The following is a 26284-nucleotide window of genomic DNA, read 5'->3' as shown; positions in this document are numbered from 1 at the left end:
CTATAATAAATCACCAAATGTCAAAATATATATTGACTCTTGCACTCAGATGGCAGGCCCTTCCTCAACGATGCTTCTTAGGCAGCAGACTTTACAGTAGTCCGCCTAGTTCATACTTCTACATTCTCATCTCTTTTTACTTTTTCTGTTTTCTGAGGGACTAGTGGTGCAGAGAACCAAAAAACTTTATTAACAATCAAGAAGGAAGAGAGTTCCAAGAGTAGGGCGGGGGAAAAAAAGGGAAAACAAAAGAAGCAGCAGCAGTCCAAGTTTTACAGAGACTATAAGCCTCCTCCAACTCTTCGTAACAGCAGAAACCTTTTTCTTCGACCATTCCTTTCCATCCAAGCAAATAATTATTGTGATATGGACAATTTACTGCTCAGGTCATGCCTTCAGGTTGGGTCGTGACAAAGACTTCCCATTTTTTTCAACTTGTGCAGCTACTTCCTTTTACTGACAGAAATTAAGACTCTTCTTTTTGAAGAAGGTGGTCAAGGGCTTCTTCGATGGATGGATGATAAGTGATAGAATTGAGACATGTTTAAACAAGAGAGAATCTCTTTCCTAGACCGTGCTATTTGGATTAAGAAAATAAAAATAAGGGAGAAGGCAAGTTTCTATCATTTCATTGGAAAAATAAGTAGAGAATAAGAAAGAAATCACTATTCTCCAAATCCATAATTCTCTCTCTAACAATAGAGAGACATGGAGAGAGAAATATACATTGACATAAAAAAACTATTGCTTCTCTCGTCTGCATAATGCATCCAAACAAGAGGAAAGAATGTCTCATCTCGTTCACTAATGCAGCTTCTCTACCATGCCAGCGTTTTCGGAGTATCAGAAGAGACCCGCTGCTTCTCTAATTTTAGCAAAAGCTTCCTCTAAAGTCATACCAGACTGAAGGACGAATGGAGAGATTCTTCAATTCCAAAATTGACTACGTGCCCTTGTATAGGGCAGTATATGATTTAATTCCGAGTGTCAACAAGTAATGAAAGAAAGCACAGCCACGAGATGACGGGAAATTGCAGGGGCCAAAAAATTTAATTAAAAGAAAAGAGGAAGAATGGGAAAGCAAGTCCATGATTTTAGAGCCAATGCATGTAACTAGCTGCGATGCTTCAAAAATTATTAGGACATGGTTATTCATGATGGCCTTGAACCGAACCTCTATAGGATCCTTACAATTTATTCAGATGGTAACAGGTTGACTAGGTGAGCACCACACGGTTTTCTAATGGCTCTTCTGCACAACAGATCCCGCAAGCCAAATTAGCTGGGCATCGGCAAGGACTGCAACGAGTTACACTGCAACTAGCAGGAGAAACCCCAAAAACACAAACTCTCGTGATCCAGTTACTGAAGAACTTCCTTAGTTAGATTTATCCAATGATAACAAAATCAGAGGCAGCAATAAAGCGGTTTCACACTGCAAGGTTCTGCATTGCACCTGTGCCATGTAAAGTTTATGACTTACAAATGTGCACTGGTTGCAAGAAAAATTTTGGGAAGTGATGCCGCTGAAACCATGTTATTCCCTTTTTCTTCTTTTGCAAACTTTTAGAAGTATCACCTCTTTTCTTTTGTTTGAATAGGCACTTTTAAGATACATGGAGTATAGACCTTGGCAGTGTGCTAGTGATATGTCGTGCTTCTGTTGCCTGAGGGTGGAAAAGCCTGGCGGCGCCGAGGATGCTGAAAGCCCTTCACTTTTTCTTCACCTCGAGACTGACCAGACGCCAAGCCTTTATGCATTTCTCCCGAAACTGATGAAGTTTGAAGCCGATTATCACTTTCAGCTATGTCCTTTTCTCCGACCTCTCCAAACTTCATATTTTTCCTAGCAGCAGCATAGTCAAATGGCTTCAACTGATAATTAACCTCCGGCTCTTGAGACGGCTTATGGTTCTGATGAGAGCTTCTCCTCTCATTGATTGACTGAAAGCATTTCTCAAAACTGGAGGAAAGATCCAAGGATGATGCTAGCCCCTCCGCATTATCAGATTCTGATTGAAAACTTCCACCACTGCCATTTTCTTGTAGAGGAGGGAACCATTCCCTGTGCTTCCTACTATCATCAGCCTTCAGGCTATCTGCAGCAGACAGCGAATTGTCTGGCTCATTCTCCAATGGTATGACCTCTTCCAATTTCATCATCTCGGTGACATAGCCAGTATACTGCTGCTGATTCTCTACCCGTCGATGGTTGAGGTTCACCTCAGGACTCACCTCCAAAAGCTTTTCTCCACCAGAAAAATGATGGAATGGAAGGGCTACTGTCGATTTTATCTGCTCTACTTTGTTCTCATTCTTGACCTGCAAATGTAAACCGACAAAAATGATCAATATATGCCACCATGGTTGTAATTGTGCATCCACAATGGACTCCCACTTTACAAAGGTCATGGTGACAATTTGCATAATATGATTTTTTTTTTTATCTTTTTTAACTGAGGCGCAAACCAAACATACAAAAAAAATTTAAACATAGAACAGTATTATTTTCTGTTTCATATTATATTTATCTACATTATTAATGTGAATCAGTAAACCATTTTTCTGATATATCTAATTATTGGGAAACCTGTGTCCTGAAATAAAGCTTATTGACTTTTCTTGTTTCATGCATTAATTTCCAATGCCCAGACAGATTACAATCCAAATGCAATTCAGTTTCTGCTACTGTTTCTGAAAAGTGTCTCATCCTCATGAGCTTTGACTTCTACAAATGAAAACTGCAACGGTGTTGCAACTATGTAACTGAGAGTGTGCTTTGAGATCATGATACCAACCAACAAATTAAAACTTATAAAAGTAATCACATGTTTAAGCACTTGACTAATGGAGAGTGAAAAAGGAAGGCTGTGTACAAGAGAGTGAAAAGTGGATAGTAGATAGTACTCCAGCTTCATGCACAATTCATAGTAGGCGAAGAAGTAGCCTGACTTTCTATTTGGGGCATTTTCAAAGTCCTGTCGGTCCAAGTCATCTGCTTCCTTATTAGGACATCAAGCTAGTGCTCATTGCTGGAGTTCACCTCGGCATTTCAGTCGATCCATAAAGCATGTCCAATGATGAGTCTCGAGGACAATGGTCAAGGATTGTAAGGATTGTATGACCCCATAATACTTACCCCTCACTTCCAAGTTCAAGGCATTTGTCTCGGATGAAGAAAATAGTAGTCTTCGAAATGTGTCCTCGGAGCATGTCCGAGCAGGCAAATCCGAGTTATATAATCTTCAGGTGAACCATCGCGTCGCTTCACAAAATTCGACACTGATTGGACAAATCACTTCGCAAATCACATCTTAATCATTTGGGGAGATTCGGCACTTCACGGATCTCAATGCATTTATGAGAGATGGGCAGCTCAAGACAGATCATTATTTCAACCTCGAACATCGAGAGTCAGTCGTTATGGACTAGCCAAACAGAGGCTACCACCTGTCTCACACCAATTGGCTTGATGCCACTTTGCACAGATCGGTCTACGTGGCCGAATCAGAGCAGTGGTGTGTCGAAGAGTCACCTAGTCGGATGGCCCTAATCTGTGCCACGTGGCTGACATCCGACAGCTCGAGAGTTTGATCTACACCATCGATGGATAGTGTATATAAGCCTGCTCTCCCTCCATTCTTATCTTTTTCAATTGCTATTTGCTCCAAGTGTCCCAGCTTCTAGTCCGTCAAAGGTATCCCTGCTATCGTGTGCTCCGTCTCTTTCTCCGCCATCAGCTGATCAATCCCCCCATTTTTTCGATTGATTTTCTTGTCTCCTCTATTTCAATCTCTTTCCATCTATATTTTGCCAGTCATCTTCTTTCTTCCTTTCAGCCTTCTTTTCGTTTCAAAAATGCCTTCCAGTGGTGAGGATCAGGATGAAAGTCGTCAAGGCGGTCCAGATTCTCGGCTACCTTCTCCCTCGCCTCGAACTAGGGGTGTAAGTGAACTAGAGAAAATCCAAAATCCAAATATATCCAAACCGAACTAGAGGATTGGATCAGATTTTTGGACTTTGGTTTTGGATTTGGAATCAATTTTTAAAAATTTTAAACTTTGGACTTGAATTTGAATTTAATGTTATAAAATCCAAATCCAATCCAAAATCTAAACTATAGGTTCAAACCAAATCCAATCCATTCTTCTAGTTTGGACTTTTGAATTTTATATACACACACATATATATACATATATACATATACACATATACACACACACATATATATATACACACATATACATATATATATATAGATATATACACATACATATATATACATACATATATATAGATACATACATACATACATATACATATATATACATATATATGCACACATATATATATACACATATACATATATATATACATATATATATATACACATATATATACATACATATACATATACATACATATATACATATATACATATATACATATACATACATATATACATATATACATATATACATATACATATATATATATATACATATACCTACATACATACATATACATATACATACATACATACATGTACATACATATATACATATACATACATACAAATACATATACATATACAAACATACATACATATACATACATACATACAAATACATATATATATACATACATACATATACATTCATAGATATATATATATACATATACATACATATATACATATATAAATATATATATATATACATATACATACATACATATACATATATATATATAAATATATAGATAGATACATACATATATACATACGCACACACACACATATATACATATACACATATATATACGAGCGTGCGCGCGCACATACACATATATACATATATATATATAGATATATATATGTATATATATATATATATATATAGATATATAGATGTATATATGTGTATATATATATAGATGTATTTATGTATGTATATATATGTATGTATGTATGTATACATACATATGTATGTATGTACATATGTATATATACATATGTATATTATGTATATTTACATATATACATCTATATATATGTGTGTGTGTGTGTGTGTGTAGATATATAGATATATATACATACATATATATATACACACATATACATATGTACGTATATATATATGTACGTATATATATATATATATTTACACATACATACATACATATAGATAAACATACATACATACATATACATATATATATATATATATATATATATATATATATATATATATATATATATATACATACATATACATGTATATACATACATACATATACATACATACATATATATATACACATACATACATATACATGTGTGTGTGTGTGTGTGTATACACATACATACATATACATATATATATGTACACACATACACATACATATATATATATATATATACATATATATACATGCATACATATATATATACATATACATATATATACATACATACATACATATACATATACATATGTATATACATACATGCATATGTATGTATGTGTGTGTTTTAAATTTACTTTCTTTTAAATATTATAGAATTTATTATGTTTTGACGATGTTTTCTTGAAAATCTAGAACTTATATTTTTGACATGATGCTATTATAGCATGACTTGTTGAGATCCTTGATATTAAAATTTATATTTCTTATTTCTTATCCAATACTATGATAATATTAGTTGTTAAATGTAGGACGATATTATAGAGTACCTATAAGTAGTATATGTTTTGAATTCATATAACTTGCTTTTGAATTATAATCTAAATTGCGGTCTAATATATGTAAAAGTTCAAAAATCTAATCCAATCCAATTTGAACTTTTTGGATTGGATTGGATTGGACTAGTAGAGTATTTGGTTCAATTTTGGAGTCAAATTTTCTAGTCCAAAATATTTCGGAATGAAGTTGGACTTAGGTATAATCCAATCCAATCTAGTCTATTTGCCCCTCTACCTCGGACCACCGTCGAGCTCGCCTCATCTTCTGGACATCGAGATCCCAAACCGTGTAGGTCGAAGAGTCCTATACGAGGATTTGAAGACTTCTTCAATACAAGGAGCAAAGAGTCATCCATTACTAGGGCTGATCTTCGAAGATTTCGATCTCAGTATTTATTCCTTCTGCTTTTCGACTCAAAATTTTGAGTCGTAAAGATCATCTCAAGAGCTCCAGAGGGTCGAGTCGCTCTATCTGAGGAGACTCTCCGAGCAGGTCATCAACTACCTTTTCACCCCTTTATCTCCAACATCCTTGACTTCTTTAGAGTTCTTCCAATCCAGATCACTTCAAACTCCATTCGGATGATAACCATCATCATCATATGTGATTGGCTTCGTATTTAATCGAGTACTTTGCTCTTTAGAGTGTTGTTAACCTTGAAGAAGCACCTCCATGAAAGAAGATGGTGATACTTCAATCTTCGATATAGGTGCAAGTTTATCACCGACCTTCTTTCCTCCATTCAAGATTGAAAAGGCTGGTTCTTCTTTGTCTCTTCGGATGTCCCTTGGGGCTTCAGTTAGATCTGGAGTGATCCTCGACTCTCTCCAAAGAAGGAGAAGTCAGTCCTCCCTAAGGATGAGGAAGACTATCATAAGTTGATCGACGTCGAAGTACCAAAGTTGAGCGAACTGATGGCTGAGTAGACACTCTACGATACCGGCCTCAGTCCGACTCTTCCTTGGGATATGCTCAGGTTCTTTTGCTTTGTTAGTTACTTGATTTTCTTTAATTTATTGCACTAACTTTGGTCTTCGATTTTACAGTGATGAGACCTGATTTTGGATCAGTCAAATTGGCCTTTCTAAAGAAGAGATCTAGCTCCACCTCAAGAGAAGGTTCATTGAGGAAAAAGACGAACTGACAACTCCCTCGACTCCAGCTCCATCAACCTCCAGTAGATCAATCGAGACCTCCAGCACGACCCCAATTGAGATCGACGGTATGTAAAAGGTCATCGTCACACTATCCTTGAGGGAGCTCTCCCAACTGCTTTAGAACCTGTCCGAACAGTGACTCCACCATCACCTCCTCGAGCCTCATTACCGGCTCAGTTTGATTCTTTCTTAGTCTCCTCGATAGCTCGAGCCCCCATAACTCAGCAAGAAGTGGGGCCCCCATTGGCGATCAAGGAGGATTTCATCACTTTGGTGGCAAGATTTCAAAAGGATGACTTAGCTCTCTCCAATCAGTAGCTCATCCAAAAGATCATAAAGATGATACTGTTACCGTCTGGCTGGGCCATGACAAAGGCCAATCTCTAGATAAGGCTCTGTCTTCTTCGTCTAGAGATCTCCTAAAGGTAAATCCTAACTTAGCCAATTTTCTTCCTTATAGTTGAGGTTTTTCTGACTTCAGTTTCCTCTTGCAACTGATGCATGATATAGCTCACCTCAACGAAATGGTCGTCGGCCTCAACCAAGTAAAGAGAAAACTCGAAGGGGATCTCTAGGCGATAGATGCTTGGGTGAAAGCCTCGGAGGGAGATGCTTCTCAGGCCAAGTCCGACCTTCTGGTCACCAAAGAATGGGTTATACATCTTAAGGATTTTCTCGCTGTGGAGCATGGGCTTGTGGAGGTGCAGCAGAAGAGGATCACCGAAGTCGAGGACTGGCGAAGGTCGTCGAGAATGAGATGAAGTCGACGGAGATCAACAAGACAAATGTGATCATGGAGGCTAAGTTGAAGACCATCGAGGAGTACAAAACTTTATCGGAGTTCGAGGCCAAAGTCACTGAAGCCTCCTCGATGTGTTTTGGATACGGCTTTGATGCTTCAAGGTCTTAGTAGCGCACCTCTTTCCTAAGATTGATGTCGATCGACTGGACCCGCAGTAGAGGTCGAGCAAGAAGATCAGCTGAGCTGACTGCCAACGCTAAAGCTGAAGTATCTTTCTAGGAGTTTTAAGCCTCTGCACCTTATTTCTTTTTTGGCTCCATTTTTGTATTTTCATTTATCCTCTGCAATTTTGTAATGAAAGCTCTTTAACAAAATGAAATGAACTACTTTTTTATCCAATGTGAATGCTTACTGTTTGAACCGAGGTGAAATGAATTGTCTTCAAACTATTTTCGATGTTGCTGTACGAGGCTGACTTAGGGTTATGTTTAAATTTAAGTTTTGCCAAGTCGCAAGCATTGGTCGAAGTCCGATCTAGTTTCACGTCATCAATACATTTTAAAAGTTTCATCAATTCGCCCAAAATTATTTTTTTGGGCAAGATGTGACTCCAAGGTTATGTTTTTGTCTATGTAGATTCTCGAAGTCTATTTCGATAACGTTGGACAGAATTTGCCAAATCGATGACTTCAGTTGTTTCCTTGAATCTATTCTGAGAATCTCACTCATGGGATTTCTAACTTTGATCAGGATATATCCCCATCATCGGTGCCATGACGAATAGAATTTCGGAGATCTCAATCAGGGCTGAGATATCTCTAAGAGATTGATCCTCTGATCCAGTCGTCGAGGTTCAGTTTGGTATGTGAATATTCTACAATCATCATTGTCATTGGTACCTCGCCAAACACAATTTCAAACATCTCGACCAAAGCTAAGATATCTTAGAGGGATCATACGTCAAAGCCCAAAAGATTGTACTAGCTAAGAGCCTAGGAGAGTGGGTTATTTAATTTTATCCCTTTCTGACAATGATAATCTGTTAGGAAGGACAACTGAAACTCTATTTTCTAGGAGGTGTGGTCCCCAAGACCTCTCTCATGATGACACCTATCATGAGGTCCAGGGGTTAGTTGGAGGCACCCAAGTCCAACTTGTTTATAAATGAGATCCTATTGCTTGAGGCTGATACCCCTCCAGCAGTCTTCCGTAATGTCGTAGTGGCACAACCTCATCCATCATCATGAAGTCATTGGCACTTTCTTTTGCCGAGGAGTCTTCTCCAACCTCCGATCAGCCATAGGACACCTCAAGAAAATGTTCTAATAAGCATTCTAGTTTGGCATGAAACGTATTGAAAAGACCCGCTGCTCTAGCCATAGAGTTGCAGCAGTAGCCATCGGAGGCTATTTCAGCATTATGCTTCACCGAAGGGCCTTGGACCTTTGTAGGGGCTAGTTGTTCCCCCTCAGCAAGTTAGCTTTTCAGGCCTCCTTGAAGGAATATTCCGGAGATGGACAGATTTCTGAGAGGTACCCGCAATTCCATCCCAAATGTCCTTTATCGAGGACCAACCATCATTAAAGGGAAAGGTCTTCATTATCGAGGATGTCGCTAAATGTAGTTCAACCTTGCGGTCAAGAAAAATGACTGAACCCGAAGATGTTGACCGAACTCAAATCTTATATTTTTTCTTCCTTTAGTTGTAATGAACTTTGTCCTAATGACGTCATCTTGTGACAAACCTTTTCTGGAATGTGTACAAATCTTTTAAATGTACTTCTTTGTTATCTCTTTCGTGTGTTTGGTGTGGCCGCCGGTAGTGTCAAATTTGTCGTCATTCTCTCGATCTGACTCTCATGGGGATATTCAAGAGAACTCCTATGAGGTATCGCCCGAGGTCGGTCCAATCTTCGTCGAGTTATCGTAGGCCTTCATTCGACTCACCCATGGATAAGGAATACTAGGTGGCTGTGTGGATTCTCCAGAGGGTTCACCCATTCATAGTCGTCCTTAGCTTCCGCTCAACTTGAGGAGCACTAGATGGCCTTATGGAGGGATGAGGCTTGATGCGATTATCTCAAGCTTATGCTTTGGATGTCTTTTTAAGATGTGTACTGTTAGTTTCGGCAATTTTGTTTATTGGTCGGATATGGCTAATTTTAGTTGAACCATTCACTTGGTTGCTTTGATAAAAAATCTATATAGATTCGAAGAACAATTTTATTGATGAGGGTGATGTGATTATATCTCTTATTGATAGTACATTTGAAGATTCTCGAAATTGCACATCTGAGAAATTTGAGTGTCATTAAGGGTCTCCAACCTGTCTGCTCCAAGTTGGATGGCTTCTGTGATCCGATATGGTCCTTTTTGATTTGGAGCCAATTTGCTTTGTTCCATGGATCTGAATACTTTAGCTCATCTCAGGATGAGGTCTCTAGGCTGGAAAGTATTTGTTTTGACCTGAATATTGTAGTAGTGGCTTAATCAGTGCTGGTACGAGGTCATCCTGATCTGAGTCCTTTCTCTTATTTCTTCTAAGTCAAGACTTGTTCAAAGCCTATTGAAATTTTTTTGCTTATCGTACAGCTCCAATTTGATCAATGATATTCTGATCTCGACGGAAATGATTGCTTCAACTCCAAATGTGAGGTTGAAAGAAGCCTCCTCGATGGCTGTTCGAGGCATAGTCCGATATACCCATAAAACGTTCTAGAGTTCTTCTACCCATATTTTTTTTACTTGGTCGAGTCTGATCTTCAGCCCTTGCAGAATAGTACGATTGATCACCTCAACTTCTCTGTTGGACTGCAAAAACCCTACTGAGGTGAGTCTGTGGTCGATATAAAATTTTGAGCAAATTTTTTTGAATTTCTAATTGTCGAATGGGCATCCATTGTTAGCGATGATAGCATGTGGAAGTCTGAATCGACATATGATCAACTTCCATACGAAGTCTTAAACTTTCATCTTGGTACTCTGCACTAAGGGCTCGGCTTCGATTCATTTAGTGAAGTAATCAATCGCTACAATCAAGAACTTTCTTTATCTAGTAGCTTGTGAGAATGGTCCAAAAATATCGATTTTCCACATAGCAAAAAGACAAGCGATGACTAACGTGAGCTCGATTGCCCATCTCTTTTGGATGTTGGCGTACTGCTGACACGGCTCCACCATTTGACCAACTCGACAGCATCTTCCTGTAGGGTCAACCAGTAATATCTTTGCTGGATAATCTTGCAAACTAAAGACCTACCCCTTCAGTGGTTACCATAGATCCCTTCATATACCTCTCAAGAGCATAATCTACATCGAAGGGGCGTGAACAATGAAGTAGAGGCAAGGAGAAAATTTTCTTATAAAGTCTCCCATCAAGATATACATACCAAGGTGCTTGTTATTTGATTCTTCGAGTCTGGATAAGGTCGGTTGGGAGCTCTCTTTTAAGCACATAGTTGATAATCGGATCTATTCAGCTCGACTCGTACTCGATTTAGAGCATCGTGAGCTCTTCAATACTTCGAGTCTATAAATGCTCGATGAAGACTCACTTATTATGGTCAGTCAGCCCCAAGATAGCAAGATTAGAAAATGCATTAGCTCAAAATGTTTTTGATCTGGAAAACTGCTAAATCTTCATAGTTCGCAAGGCTGTCGATATTTCCTTGAGTATATGCAGGTATTTTGCCATTATAGGATCTCAGGCTTGGTATTCACCTCGGACCTATCCGACAATGAGCTGAGAGTTGAAAAAGACTTTGAGAACCTTCACTCCAAGCTCTCTCGTGAGTCGAAGTCCAGTGATGATGGCATCATATTCGATGTCATCATTGAAGGTTTTGAAGTTGAATCGAAGGAGACATACTATTACCATTCCATCCGGCCTGATACAAATAAGCCCGGCTTCGCATCCTTGTGTGTTTGAGGCTCCATCGATATGTAGAATCTATTATAGAGATTCTTCGGAGTCATCAAATCTTATCGAGGATGACTCTCCAACATCATCGAATCTTGTCGAGGACGGCTCCTCATTGGAGATGGTGCACTCCATAAGGAAGTCGGTGAGTGTTTGAACTTTCATGATGGGTCAAGATTGAAAGCTAATGTTGAATTCTCTAAACTCGATTGCCCATTTTGCATGCACCCAAAGGTGTCCATCCTTTGGAGGATTGCCTTCAAAGGCTGATTGGTAAGGGCAACCACCGACTGGATTTGAAAGTAGGGTCGAAGATGTCGCACAAAGATGATAAGCATATAGATCATCTTTTCAATCTTGGAATACCTCATTTCTGCATCTCAATTAATCTTGCTCATATAGTAGATCTATTTCTCGGTTCCTACTTTTTGGACTAGAATCAAGCTAATAACATGAGATGAAATAACCAAATGGAAAAGTAACTACTGACCTTCCAGCTGAGAGAAAAACGGAGGGGATCTGAGGTGCCACTTGAGATCCTCAAAAATAGTTCCACATTCATCCGTCTACTCAAAATTTTTCATCTGCCTCAACATCTTGAAGAAGAAAAGGTATTTCTCGACCGATCTAAAGATAAAGGGCTACAACCTGACCTAATAGGCTTTGAATATCTCGCTTGGTGCTCAAGTGTTTCATGTCAATGAGTACTCAGATCTTCTCTGTATTGACTTCTATTTCTTGTTGGGTCACTACAAAGCCAAAGAATTTTTCGAGATAACTTCGAAGGTGCACTTATTCAGGTTGATGTCGTTGCAGCTTGTCGAAGGCTTTCTCCAGATCGATAATATGCCAATCTACTTTCATACTTTTGATAAGCATATCATCGACATAGACATTCATGTTGTAACCGATCTGATATTTAAACCAAAAGACATTATTTTATAATAATACAAACCTTTATCAGTTATGAATATGATCTTCTCCTCATTCTCGGATACCATCTGAATCTGATAGTATTCCGAGAAAACATCCATGAAGCTCAACAATTGTGTCTCGAGATAACATCAACGAGTTGATCAATCTTCGAAAGTGAAAAATAATTTTTTGGATAAATTTTGTTGAAATCGGTGTAGTCGATACGAATTCTCCATTTGTCATTGGCTCTCTTAATCATGATGACGTTGGAAATCCATTTCGAATGGTGCACATTCCGAATGAATCCCACCGTCATCAGCTTGTCCACTTCCTCATCGATGGCTCACTGTCATCTTGGAATGAAACTTCTCTTTTTTATCATACTAGTCGATAATCTGAATTCACATTCAATTTATGAATGATAATATCAAAAAGAATACCTAGCATATCTAATGCCGACGATGCAAAGACATACTCGTTAGCTCGTAGAAAGGTCATCAATCGATCTTTGCAATCAATTGTTAAATGAGAATCGATTTGCATTGTCCATGTCGATCATCTCCAAAGGGGATGGTAACGAGCTCCGCTACTGGCTCTCCTTCGGATTCTCTTGTCTCCTTCCTATGATCTTCGATTGACAAAGCCTTCATTGGCTTCTTCCTCTTGATGTTGGTAAGTATTGTCAAGCAAGTATTTGATCTCCTCTGATTTCTCCTACTCCACTTCGGATTGAAAATCGAACCAGCAAGTGATATGTGAAGATGATTGCACGAAGTGCATTAAACCCTGATCGTCCAAGAATTGCATTGTAGGCAGACGATACTCGGATGAGGAAGCTTAGCTGCATGGTTCACTGCTTAGGTTTCTCTCCGATGGCCACTAGTAGAGCGATCTCTCCTACCACCACAAAATTTTTCGAAAATCTGACTAAAGAGATATTCACTTACCTTAGTTGGTCAGTTAGTAGTTTCATTTGTTAAAAAGCATCATAAAGTAAGACGTCTGTGAAGCTTTTATTATCAATAATAATTTCTTTTACATTATAGTTAGCTACATCATAGATATGATGACAGCATCATCATAAGGAGTTTAAACTCCTCGAACATCATCATTAGAAAAAAAATAATGCCTTCAGTTCTCTACCTCTTCAAACTTTCGGTGTAGTTTTCTGTCCTCCTGCTGCCATCGAGGCCCGAGATCATGTTGATCACATCAACTGTAGGTCGATTGTTATTATTCTTCTCATCGGTCTGGCATCAAAACAGATCCTCGGATATTTGGTTCTACCGCTTCCGAACATATTTTTCGAGATAGCCTCTTTGAATGAGAGTCTTGATATCATCCTTCAACTAGAGATACTCCTCGATATCATGATCATGGTCATGATGGAAGCAGCAGTACCTCCACTTATTTCATTGAACCGAAAGAGATCTCATCAATGGAGGTCAGTGGAGGTATCCTTCATCCTCGATTTTCATCAGAATTTAAGTTCGAGGGACGGTCAGTGAAACGTAGTTATAGCACCAAGGTGAGCTCCTCGATCAAGGGCTTTTGCTAGTTAGGGGATCAAGCTTCAGACTCATTTAGGTGTGTATCCTCCCATACAAGCTTCTTTTATTGGGAGCCTGACCTCTCTCCTACCGATGCATGACTCGGCACTCCTCGACCTACATGTATATGCAGGCTCAGATAAGAGATAAATGTAATCCTTCGAAAAAATCTCATCAAGGAGTAGATGAGGTGCTTATCGCGGAGGCCTCACTTCAAGGCCGACATGACGATGACCTCGTCGAGATTGCGGACTTCTAACATAGCCACATTAAAACGCACCACAGTCTTGCAAAGATTCATCCTCTTCCTGATGGATGGAGAAGAAGCTGTCTAAGATCTCGATAGATCCGATTGTTGTCAAAGTAAGCAATGAACTAGTATCCATGTTCAAAAATGAAGACGGACTCCCATTGAAGTCGGAAGCACCAGGTCCATGCCGTCTTCTTCAAAGTTGCTGGGACGGCAAGACAAAGGACATTGAAAGCATCTTGGAGCATCATGAGGGCCTTATAGCCCTCTAAATGACCCAATGGATCGATAGAGCCATCGTACGACTCTACCGACAGCATCTTGAATTAACATGGGACGGTATTTGGATGGAGTGGGAGAAGGGCGGCCAAGTAGAAAATCCGACGTCGTCGTTCCACTGTCTGCCGAAATGGATATTACCTAAGTGACGCTTGATCTTTCAAAGCTTCCTCTTGAGATCATCCTCTCAATAAGATTTTTCAGGATGAGTAATCCAAAGTAGTCTTTGTTGAAAGAGGTGAGGGAACGTCGACATCTTTTGGCATGGCCAAATCCACGATAAGACAATGATCATTGATCCACCATGGCGGATCGATGGAACCCCAAGGTGGGCTCTCTAGGATTGGGGATTGATCCCGATAGCTATGCTGAGATGGTGCTATCCAAGGAGCATGCTGAGGTAGCTGTCGCTACTTCATAGTCTGCTGCAGAAGTTGGACGACGTTAGTCAACGTCTAAACCTGATGGACAAGATCGTCGAACTGCTGTGGATCCACCGTCATGGGCAGCTACTCCGGTTGCACATGCCCGTTCGGAGCGTACGGTTGGATGGCTCCATCTGACGAAGATAGACGACAGACGAAGTAGTTGCATCTCGCTATGCTTTCTCTCTCCTATTGGGTTGCCGATCCTTCCTCTAACGTCAAAACTATTACCGCAAGACTCGGATGAAGCTGATATGGCCGAGGATAAAGGACGATCTAAGTGTCGGGACATCAATGAAGACCTGCAAGAAAATTCACATGCTGTAGAATTCTCCACTTGGAGATCCTCCGATGCCTAAGTCAATCGGAACTTGAGAACAGTAAAAAAGAGAGAGAGAGGGCAAGAGCACCCAAGAGTCTTTCCTCCCTGGAGTTTAGCTTAGGTTACCTCCCTCAAAGATCTTCTTTTTACCTCTTTATATAGAAGTGGAAATATAGGCCATTAGACTAGGCCACGATCTGTTAGGCTGTTAGAATAGGGAATCGACCCACTAGCCTGCAAATCAAAGTTTGTTAGTTGTGGATAGTGCCCATGTTCTGATAGGTTGTTGAAAGATTCCGATAGGTTGCCCATCTGATTGAATAGGCTAGTGATCCAAGGTCGACACACAGCCGAGGCCTCGCCTTGGATGTACCCATGTCGGTGACGGTCATGGGACTTCATCCCATGTGGTCTGCACGATCCTAACCCTTGGGGTTAGTAAGCAGCTGAGGCCAAAAGGTCGGACGGAGACCGATAAGGTCGTTTCAATCCGGCCCTCCGAGGCAGTCTTGATGAGTCATCGACCAACGTCGGAGTCATCAGTAATAGTTTGATAGCTGGATTAGTGGTGGTACGTTGATGTCGTCGGCATATGGCCGAGGATGATGTAAGGGCCAAGTCGGTTGGAGTCGTCCACTTCTATATCAAGACATCCCACTGGTGCTCATTGCTGAAGTTTGCCACGAATTTCAATCGATCTGAAGAGTATGTCCGAGGACGAGTCCCGAGGACAATGGCCAAGGATTGTATGACCCTGTAACAACATGATTGTAGAATTATTTTATTTTTTTGAAGGTTAATAGAGGCCAAGTGAGCCATCCAAATTTATTGAAAAATCAAAAGCCAGGTTTTACATGAGAGTATGACAGAAAACAGAATCCCTCAGCATACAATAAGGCAACATAGCCACATACAAGAGATTGAAAAGTGGATAATAGATAGCATTCCAGCTTAATGCAGAATTTATAATGGGTGGAAAAGTAGCATGGCTTTCTGTCCGTGCCATTTTCAGAGTCCTCAAACATGGAGGAGTACAAAAACTGTGCCGTGCCATTTTCCATACCCTGTGCTGTGGCACTGTCTGTGTCAAGTGCAAGTGATCCAATGGGATGGTGAGAATCAGGTGTCAGCCAAAAATCTGTCAATATGCTGAACCCTAGTCCAAATACCACCGAACTCAGCAAGAACACAATGGTTACAATTGAAGACCATTCAATGAAAGCATGCAGTCCTTCAAAAGCAATTGCAGCAATAAGACTCATGCAAATAAAGTTCTTTTCAAATGGCAAAAAATGACATGAAGAATCTTTCAGCAGCGTGCTGATTATGCAAGAAAACCTCCTAATTCTGTTTTTCTGATGGAAAGGGAGAACTAAAATCAGCCACATTTATTAGATACAAAAACTCCTACTAATTCCAGTCAAACATTCTTTTTCCTTGAATCAGGCAAACAGAAAAGAATCCCAAAATATAATATCTGCAAACAATTTAAAGAAATAAATAAATGCAAGATTCAAGGGTGGTTCCTAGTTCCTCCACCATTTTCTTTAGATAATCCCCGACCGGAATTTTGAACGAAAGGAGTTAGAGAGATACCTGAGGTGCATTTATAAGGTTTCGCTAACACAGCTGCTGAGATCAACAAGAACATTCCCGAACAACATACAAATCTAAGTTTCATTTAGGGATAAAGAAAATCACAACATGACTTGGAAATAATGGCAAGATTCCATGGTGTAAAAAATAGCATATCTTAACAACCTTTGACAGGATTCAGATCAATGAGCTAATTAATTAGGAAACAGAAAAAGCCAACTCAAAATAAAAGAAATAAAAATAAAACATATGTAAGAGGCATCAATCAGTTTGGAGACAATATTCCTCAAATTTAAAAACAAGAACACTCAGAAAGATTTAGAAGTTAAATAAAGTTGATCGTTGGAAAATGATCTAGATCTCAGGGAATGCAGAAACAAACAATAAATCCAAAAGTACAACATTTCCTTGAAGTTGAAGCCAACAATTAAAAAAAAAAAAAAAAGCAAAGAGGAGCATGACACGCACCAAAAGAGTTTACTTCCATGGAATGTAGCTGCTACTGAAACCTCAACTATGATCAATGCAGCATCCTTAAGTTAACCGGCTAACAAATTTTGTGGGGAAGCTAAATTCTTTGCTGGTTTCTTCTCTATATTCCTCCTTTTCTACTCCTATGCTGATATTTGGGATGTGAGCAATCTTGTGCCACTCCTCACCTCTCCCCTCTCGCATCGCCTTGCTAGAAGCGGGCAGTTCTTAATCCACAGCTCCTGAAGCACAGGGAGGTCTGGCAGGATTGCGAGGTTGTCACAACACCTAAGTGATAAAAACTGAAGCGAGGTGAGGCCCCCTACCCACTCCGGCAAAGCAGTCAATGCAGGGGAACCATCTATCACCAGACTGCAGAGGGCAGTGAACAGAGGCTCCCTTCTTCCCCATTCTAGACTCTTTAGATTTCTGTTATTCTTCAAATGAAGATTTCGGAGTGAGGACAAGTACATAACACCCTCCGGCAGACAATTCAGCTCATCACACCCTAAAATATGTAGATACTGAAGGGCAGTGAGGTATTGCAGCCCATCCCACCACCCAGACTTTGATGATACTCCACAGCAACAGATGCACAATTGTTCAAGTTTGGACAACACTCTAATGCTTGCTGCCGATAACAGCATGTGATTGCTTGATATCATAAGATTCTTCACTGAGGATGGGATGCATGGCTGCACTATTAGTTTGGGGCAGAAATGGATGTCCAATAATCTAAGATGAGGGAACAATTCTGTTGTTGGATTTACATGCCACTCCTCCAATTCAGGCATGTCTGATAATCTGAACTCTTCTAACGGAACAGGCATGGTGCCACCCTCCTCTTCTATTTTCCTCAAAGCATGCATTCCAGCTATATCGAGACGCTTCAGAGAGCGCAATTGGCTGAGTGGTGGAAGATGCTCACACCTCCTCAGATCCCACAAACTGAGCTCGACCAGATTTGAAAATAAAGTTGACACTACTTCTGCCCTTGCCATCCAAGTGGGTAATCTGATGCCCATGTAGCCGCTTATTGTCACCTCCTTTAAATTAGGATGAGGTTGGAGCCTTTCAAACACATCCTCCACCATTTTTGTAGAAGACGGTGTCGGTGCCCAATCCGAATGTCCGTTCCATGACAATGTCAACGACTGCAGGTTTGTCTTTGCCTCCAAATTTACTTGCATTGCTTCCTTCGGATCCTTCACTTTATGAAGATTTCTGATTTCAAGAGAGCTACCAATCAGGTTGAGATCTTGCAGTTCCACGATACTGCTTCCATCCCTCTCGCTCACAACAAACACTGACAGCGTTCGAAGATTCCTCAGCTGCCTCATTTTAGGTGGCATCTGAGTCAAACGAGGACATCCGATGATGCATAGATGTCGTAGATTTTTCATTTTTCTCATGTCTTTGGGCAACTCAAAAAGATTACCACAATAGCTAAGGTTCAACACTTGCAAGTTGTGGAGAGAAGCAATTGAGTTAGGTAATGCCTGAATTAATGTATTTGATAGGTCTAGGAACCTCAGATGTTTTAACCTTCCTATTCTGTTGGATAACTTTTCAAGGCATGTGTTCTGTAGGTCCAATACACGCAAATAAGTAAGATTTGACACCACATAGAAGACAAAATTTTTGACATTTGCTTCTTCAGAAGGAAAATGCAAAAATATGAGTGATCTCAATTTCTTTGTTTTGTAGGCAAGCTGTAAACATTCTGAGGATTTGTCCTTATTAAAATCAACAGATGAATAGCGACATCGATGGGAAATGCTCGTGTCCTTGTCGACCTCCATGATGACGGCCTCATCACCTATGACACAGCAAGCAAGGTCATGGACTAGATCATGCATCTTGCACACGGTCACGTTACCATCAGAATCCCTTTCTGCATCCTGAAAAAAAGACCTCCATAGCAAATCATTGAAAAACTGATTGCCAATGTTCTCCAAATCCATATTACTATCTGATGGTTGAATGAACCCTTCTGCGATCCACAACTGAATCAATCTCTCTCTATCAATTCTAAAATCTTTTGGGAACAACGAACAGTAGGCAAAACATGGCTTCAAATGAGATGGCAAATGATCATAACTCAATCTTAAGGCAGGTAATATTCCAGTCTCCTTCGCAGGTAATTTCCAGATTTCACTATTTTTGACAGCTAACCACTCCACCTCCCCTCTCTTGGAGCTTATTAGGCTTCCAAGAGCCTTTGCAGCTAACGGCAAACCTCCACACTTCTGGACAATCTCCTTCCCTATTTCTGCCAATCTTGGGGTCTCTTCTCCTCTCCCCAACCCAAACGCCCTCTGCCTAAACAAAGTCCAGCAGTCAGCAATCGATAACCCTTGCAATCTCAGTGGTGCAGAGCTACCCATTATGCAAGCAACTCTTTTACTGCGGGTGGTTACTACGATTTTATTTCCCTTCTTGCCACCCCTCAGCAAAGGTTTTAGTCTTTCCCATTCAGCTTCCTCCTCATTCCACACGTCATCGAGAACAAGTAGAAATCTCCGCTCTCTTAGTTTTTCTCGAAGAAGAGACTGCATCATCTCTATGTCAGACAGCTCGCAATTTGTTCCCGTCACTCGTTCAACAATTGCTCTTATTATCCTTGGAATGTCAAAATTCTCGCTAATACAAACCCACATCCGAAGTTCAAAATGTTCCCCTATCCTTCTATCATTATAGACTAACTGAGCAAGCGTGGTCTTCCCAACTCCACCCAAACCAACTATTGGGAGAACCGAGACATCCTTATCGGTATCCACATGAACCAAGAAATTTATGACCTCCTCTTTATCATCATCCCTGCCGTAAATTTCAGATTCGACCACAAATGAGTAGGTCTCTCGCTCTAAAGGTCTATCCGGGATGGATTTCTCGCTCAAATGAAACTTCAATCTCTCTTCTGAAATTTGGTCCAATCGCTCTCTGATCTCTTCTATTTTGCGAGCAATCTTATGATGAAATATAATTGGGTTGTTGAGGGAAAAAAAGTCACGCACCTTTCGGATGATGCAATTGTTTTCCTCAATCTTTTGTCTTAGTGCTTCAGTTTGGAACTCGTCCACCACATCATCTGCATCAAAAGCAGCGTCTCTGAGCTTCCTTAGCCAGCCGTGCAGAGCTTTGTCGCTGATGGATCTGCTCTCAGCGTCATAAAGAACATCATTAATAGTTATTAAGACGCTTTGTAGGTTCTCCACATCTTTCTTGACGCTGCTCGCAAATCCCATCTCCTTCCATAGGCCAGAGCCCAGCTTCTGGATCACAATCTCCAGAATGGAGGAGGCAATTGATACCGCTGCTGCTTCTGCCATAACGTTGGGTTATTGCTTCCACCTCTTTTCCTCTCGAGGCTTTAGTGTATGAATTAGGGCCGGCATGAAAGGATGGATGTGAGCTGCAACGCCAAGGAACAAAAGTTCGCACCCTACCACCAAATGGCGGTGAGAAAGCGGTGGTATTCCTTAGGATGGACGCCACGGCACGTGGTTCGTGCGCCACGTCAGTATTTTTTCAGACAACGTCCGTCATGTGTCTGTGAGACGGTGTTTTTTGGTTTTCTTGCGTCGCCCGTCTCTGCATTTGTTTCCGTGACTCTGACTGCAAAGCGAGAGAACGCGTCCCCTGTTCCTTTCTCGTTCCAATCCATCGTCTAAGCTTCACTGTTCGGCCGCTCCTATCCTTAAACTTTTTCCATTTTTTCTTCATTTTCGTTTATTTTTTCTATGTTGTCCCCCGTTCTTTCTCAATTTTTTCCATCCTCGGTGGGCTTGTGCGAGAACGACAAGCACGGTGTAAATCGAATCTTATCACCGCGGACGCTTCAAATGCTGAAGGGTTTATTGCCAAATAAAAAATGCTAGAGGGCCAGTCGGACAAGGGTTCTCAAAAACAAGGAAAAGTTTTATGTTTTTACACCGTGCTTGTCGTTGTCCAGGTGGCAAAACACAGCCCTCCAACGCAGTTTGTAATCCAATCAATCTATCTATCCCCAAATCCAGCTCATGTAGCATTCATCGGAGGAAAAGCCAATACATCCGATTATAAGCCGCTCCATATCCAATTTGATCATCATGAGGAATTTGATCATCATGAGACTACGATGACATGACGCTCTCTGAAGATCATACATAAATTTTTGGACCAACATAACATTATCGGTGATAGATCGACCTATAACAAAAATATCCTGCTTGGGACTAATCAGACAAGATATCAATGGCTTCAACCGCCTCACCAGGACCCTTGTACACATCTTATAGAAGGTGATTGATAAGTGCATAAATTTGTCCATAGAAACATTAATTTATGGATTAAATTATCTTTATTCTCTTAAAATTGATGCTTCTTCGTGTATTTTGCAGGAAAGAGGTATACCAACATGAAGAACCCAATCTGTAGAATTAAAAAGATCAAACGAGATCAAAAAAGAATCATGACCATCATCATATCAAAGTTACTGACCGATGCTTATTCGAATCTCCTCGACTACCAACATACGATCAATACACTATTGTTATCGATATATAGTCGGTTTACCTGAAACTGCCAGCACAGAAAATGCATGATGACCAAAACATGATCAGTGGCGGGTATAACCATCCATCCCACAATCACATAATATCAGAACGTACGGGACTCACGTGTCTAACCATTACAAATGGTTACCAGCTATTCGTCTATAAAAAGAGACAAATGAACAGCACTAGATGAGGGCAATTCTGGACTGACACTCTGTCACTTTGAATATTCTATCTGTTATTCATTACTCCCTACTAACTTGAGCATCGAAGGATCCACGTCGGACAATTTCGATCAATATGGACTTCTTTTGCATGTGCTCTTCTCCGACGACGAACGCAACAAGAGATTGGCAGCAATAGATTGGCGCGCCAAAAAGGAGGGAATGCGAGTAACTATGGAGAAAATCAGAGCTCAACATTCAACAAAATTTGTGAGGCAGTCTTCCTGCTGAGAAAATATTCTTCTCCTACGTCCTCCACGACGTTCATCCTCCTCTCCAGAGTGGCGACCGTCTCGACACTCTCATCGAGATGGACAATTGCATTCTCGGTACTCGCATCGTGCTGCCCATTCTTCACGACGTTCTCCCTCTCCTTCCTGTGTACATAGTATCAAGAAGGGAAAAAAGCCGCGTACACCTACTATTTCTCCATCTTCATGCTCTTCAGAGGATTCTACCCCTAGGTTTTTCCAGCAACGACGGCTCGATGACTACGAGCGCAAATTCAAAGAAATCGACCATCAACTTGTCCGACTTCAGATAGAAGGTCGGAAGTCTTCCAATGACCACGACTTTCACACTGTCCAACCTCTCTCTCAGTGCATCCTGGATAAACCGATTCCATCTCAGTTCAAAATACCGCAGATGGAGCCATACGACAGCTCCACCAATCCAATCGATCATTTGGAGAGCTATAAGGCTCTCATGATGATCCAGGGGGCAACCGACGCCCTCTTATGCATCGACTTCCCAGCGACTATTCGGAAAGCTGCTCGGACCTGGTATTCTGGACTGCAGTCGAGAAGCATAAATTCTTTTGAATAGCTCGAACATTCTTTCGTGGCCTATTTCAGCACTAGCCGAAATGTGCCACGAACATCAGACAATCTCTTCTCCATCAAATAAGACGAGACATAGACATTGAGAGATTTTGTATCTCGCTTCAATGCGGCCACACTTGAGATCAGAGACCTCAATGAAGATATGGCCATATCAGCTATGAAGAGGGTCTGAGAAGATCCAGATTCACTTATTCTCGTGATCAGACTCTCTCCCGGACCTATGCTAAACTTTTGAAGCATGAATACAAGTATATTCGTGCAGATGAAGGCGCTTCTGATCGGCATCAGGCAGAAGAAAAATATCAGAAAAAGAAGCAGAAGAAAAGTGATGCTCCGATCGAGTCAGATCGGTCAATCACCAATAAGTAAGCTTCACCACGACAATGGAGTCTCAAGTCGAACAGTTATGGCAGGTATAACTCCTATATTCCTCTTTCTGCTCTCCATGCGCAGATTTTGATAGAGATAGAAGGAGAGGAGTATCTTCGACACCCTCCACCAATGAAAGCACCATCAAGGAGCCGTGACAGGAAGAAGTACTATCGATTTTATCATGATCATGGACACGATATCGAACAGTGCATCTTACTCAGAGATGAAATAGAGGTCCTGATTCGACGAGATTATCTCAAAAATTTCGACGAGATTGCCCAACTCAACCTCCCACCGACCAACAGCCTCAGCCATAAGCTGAGAAAATAATCACCAATCAACCAATAATGGAAGTAATTAATATGATCTTCAGGCAACCGAAGGACTGGGGGGCAACTTTCGAAGAAGAGTCAACGAAAAAATGATGACTTGACAATATAATTTCTTTTTCAAAAGATGATGTCCAGAGAAGACAAACTCTCCATGATGATGCTGTCATTGTTTCAACGACGATAGTAAATTATGATGTAAAAAGAATGTTAGTTGATAATAAAAGCTCAACTGATATTTTTTTTACTCAACTTTTTTTCGAATGCAACTACCAACTGATCGACTCAAAAGAATCTCGACGTCATTAGTCGATTTTACTGGAGATGCAGTTACTATAGAAGGAGAAATCACTCTCCCACTAACCACAGAAACATATCCACAACAAAGCACTATTCTCCTGACATTCACTGTCGTCTAAGTTCCATCAGTTTACAATGCCATACTTGGACGATCTAGACTGAATGCTCTAAGAGCAGTAGTCTCAACATATCATTTACTGATCTGATTTCTAATAAAAATGAAGTTGGAGAAATACACGGAGATCAACAGCTTGCTTGACGCTGCTTCCTGGTCTCCATACAAAATAATCAATCTGAAGACTCTTTGTCCGTCGATAAGTTAGACCAAAGAGAAAATAAAGAAAGGAGTGAGCCTATCGAGCAACTGGTTTCCATCTCACTGAAAGAAGAAGATCCTGAGAAGATGTTCTGAATTGAATCGTAGTTATCTGATCCAGAGCGGCAACAACTGGTGAATCTACTAAGAGCAAATGCCGATATTTTTGCTTGGTCGGCAACGGATACGTCAAAAATTTCTCTGAAAATAATAATCCACCGGCTAAACATTATCTTAAAGTTAGATCGATAAGATAAAAGAAAATATCTTTTGCTCTTGAAAGACAGAAGATCATCGATGAAGAAGTCGACAAGCTCCTCGCGGCTGGCTTCATCAGAGAAGCTAATTATCCCGATTGGCTCGCCAATATAGTGATGGTGAGAAAAGTCAATGAGAAATAGAGAATCTGCATCGACTATACAAATCTAAATGAAGCTTGTCCGAAGGATAATTTTTCTTTGTCGAAAATCGATCAACTAGTTAATGCAACTTCAAAACACTGACTTTTAAGCTTCATGGACGTCTTTGTAGGATATAATCAGATTCAAATGGTATCTGAAGATGAGAAGCACACAGTCTTCATAACCAACAAAGGCATCTACTGTTATAAAGTAATGCCGTTCAGTTTGAAAATACTGAAGCTACTTATCAACAACTAGTCAATAAAGTATTCAAAGCACAAATCGAGTGAAATATGGAAGTCTATGTTGATGATATGCTGGTGAAAAGTCCTCAAACTTCTAATCATGTTTAAAATTTGAAAGAAGTCTTCAGCACACTTCGACGATATCAAATGAAATTAAATCCAACTGTGTACATTTAGAGTAACTTTCGAAAAAAAATTAGATTTTTTATGTCACAACAAAGAATTGAAGCTAATTCTGAGAAAAGAAAAGCAATCATCAATACGAAGCATCCAAGCTTCAAGAAAGAGATATAACAACTTAATAAAAGAATCGCCGTACTCAGCCGATTCATCTCAAGATCAGTAAAAAGATGCTTGCCTTTCTTCAAGACCTTAAGACAAGCAAAAGACTTCTCATGGTCAGACGAGTGCCAACAATCCTTCAAAAATCTAAAACGATATCTGACAGCTTCGCCACTACTTACAAAACTGACAGTAGAAGAAACTTTGTATCTCTATTTGGCGACTTCGATGGAGGCAGTTAGTTCAGTACTCATCCAAAAAGATGAAAATCAAATTCAATGGTCTATTTACTACACCAGCAAAATGCTTCATAATGCCGAAATAAGATATTCAAAGATGGAGAAGATGATCTATGCTCTAATCATATCATCACAGCGACTTCGCCCATGCTTCCAAGCACATCCCATTGTTATCTTGACAGATTAGCTATTGTTGGGTATAAAATACCCCCCAGCCGGAGTCCGTGTCAGGAGTGACTTCTCAGGGATTCTACCGGCGTCCGACCAGCAGGGCGACTTCAACTACAGGTAGACCCCATCCGGACTCCTACGGGAGCCGGACTTCATCCCCGACTTCAACTGCTGGTAGACTCCGTCCGGACTCCTACGGGAGCCGGACCTCATCCCCGACTCCAACTGCAGGTAGACTTCGTCCGGACTCCTACAGGAGCCGGACTCCGCCCCCGACTTCTACAGCAGGTGGACTCCGTCCGGACTCCTACGGGAGTCGGACCTCGTCTCCGATTCCAACTGCAGGTAGACTCCGTCCGGACTCCTACGGGAGCCGGACCTCGTCCCCGACTCCAACTGCAGGTAGACTTCGTCCGGACTCCTACGGGAGCCAGACTCCGCCCCCGACTTCTACTGCAGGTGGACTCCGTCCAGACTCCTACAGGAGCCAGACCTCGTCCCCGACTCCAACTGCAGGTAGACTTCGTCCGGACTCCTACGGGAGTCGGACCTCGTCCCCGACTTCAACTGCTGGTAGACTCCGTCCGGACTCCTACGGGAGCCGGACCTCGTCCCCGACTCCAATTGCAGGTAGACTTCGTCCGGACTCCTACG

The 26284-nt window shown here is 40.8% G+C and overlaps 1 protein-coding gene across 4 annotated transcripts; it reads right to left on the bottom strand.

Annotated features, from left to right (window-relative positions):
* Positions 1 to 1362: 1362 nt before the first annotated feature.
* On the bottom strand, positions 1363 to 20859 carry LOC105042366 (disease resistance protein RGA2). 4 transcript variants are annotated; one of them, XM_010919534.4, is made up of 2 exons: positions 17369 to 20859; positions 1363 to 2322 (listed from the first exon to the last, which is right to left on the bottom strand). In XM_010919534.4, exon 1 carries the CDS (start codon positions 20701 to 20703, stop codon positions 17515 to 17517), a length of 3189 nt encoding a protein of 1062 aa, XP_010917836.2. In that variant the 5' UTR covers positions 20704 to 20859; the 3' UTR covers positions 1363 to 2322; positions 17369 to 17514. The 4 variants fall into 4 exon arrangements, with proteins under 4 accessions (XP_010917836.2, XP_029119563.2, XP_010917835.2 ...); XM_029263730.2 differs by lacking the exon at positions 1363 to 2322 and adding an exon at positions 15880 to 16058; XM_010919533.4 differs by lacking the exon at positions 1363 to 2322 and adding an exon at positions 16105 to 16535.
* Between the last annotated feature and the right edge of the window lie 5425 nt (positions 20860 to 26284).

This window comes from Elaeis guineensis, chromosome 3 (genome assembly GCF_000442705.2).
Source record: "Elaeis guineensis isolate ETL-2024a chromosome 3, EG11, whole genome shotgun sequence".
NCBI lineage: Eukaryota > Viridiplantae > Streptophyta > Magnoliopsida > Arecales > Arecaceae > Elaeis > Elaeis guineensis.
Note: the sequence above shows the minus strand (reverse complement) of the source record. Positions and strands in the feature narration are given on the sequence as shown.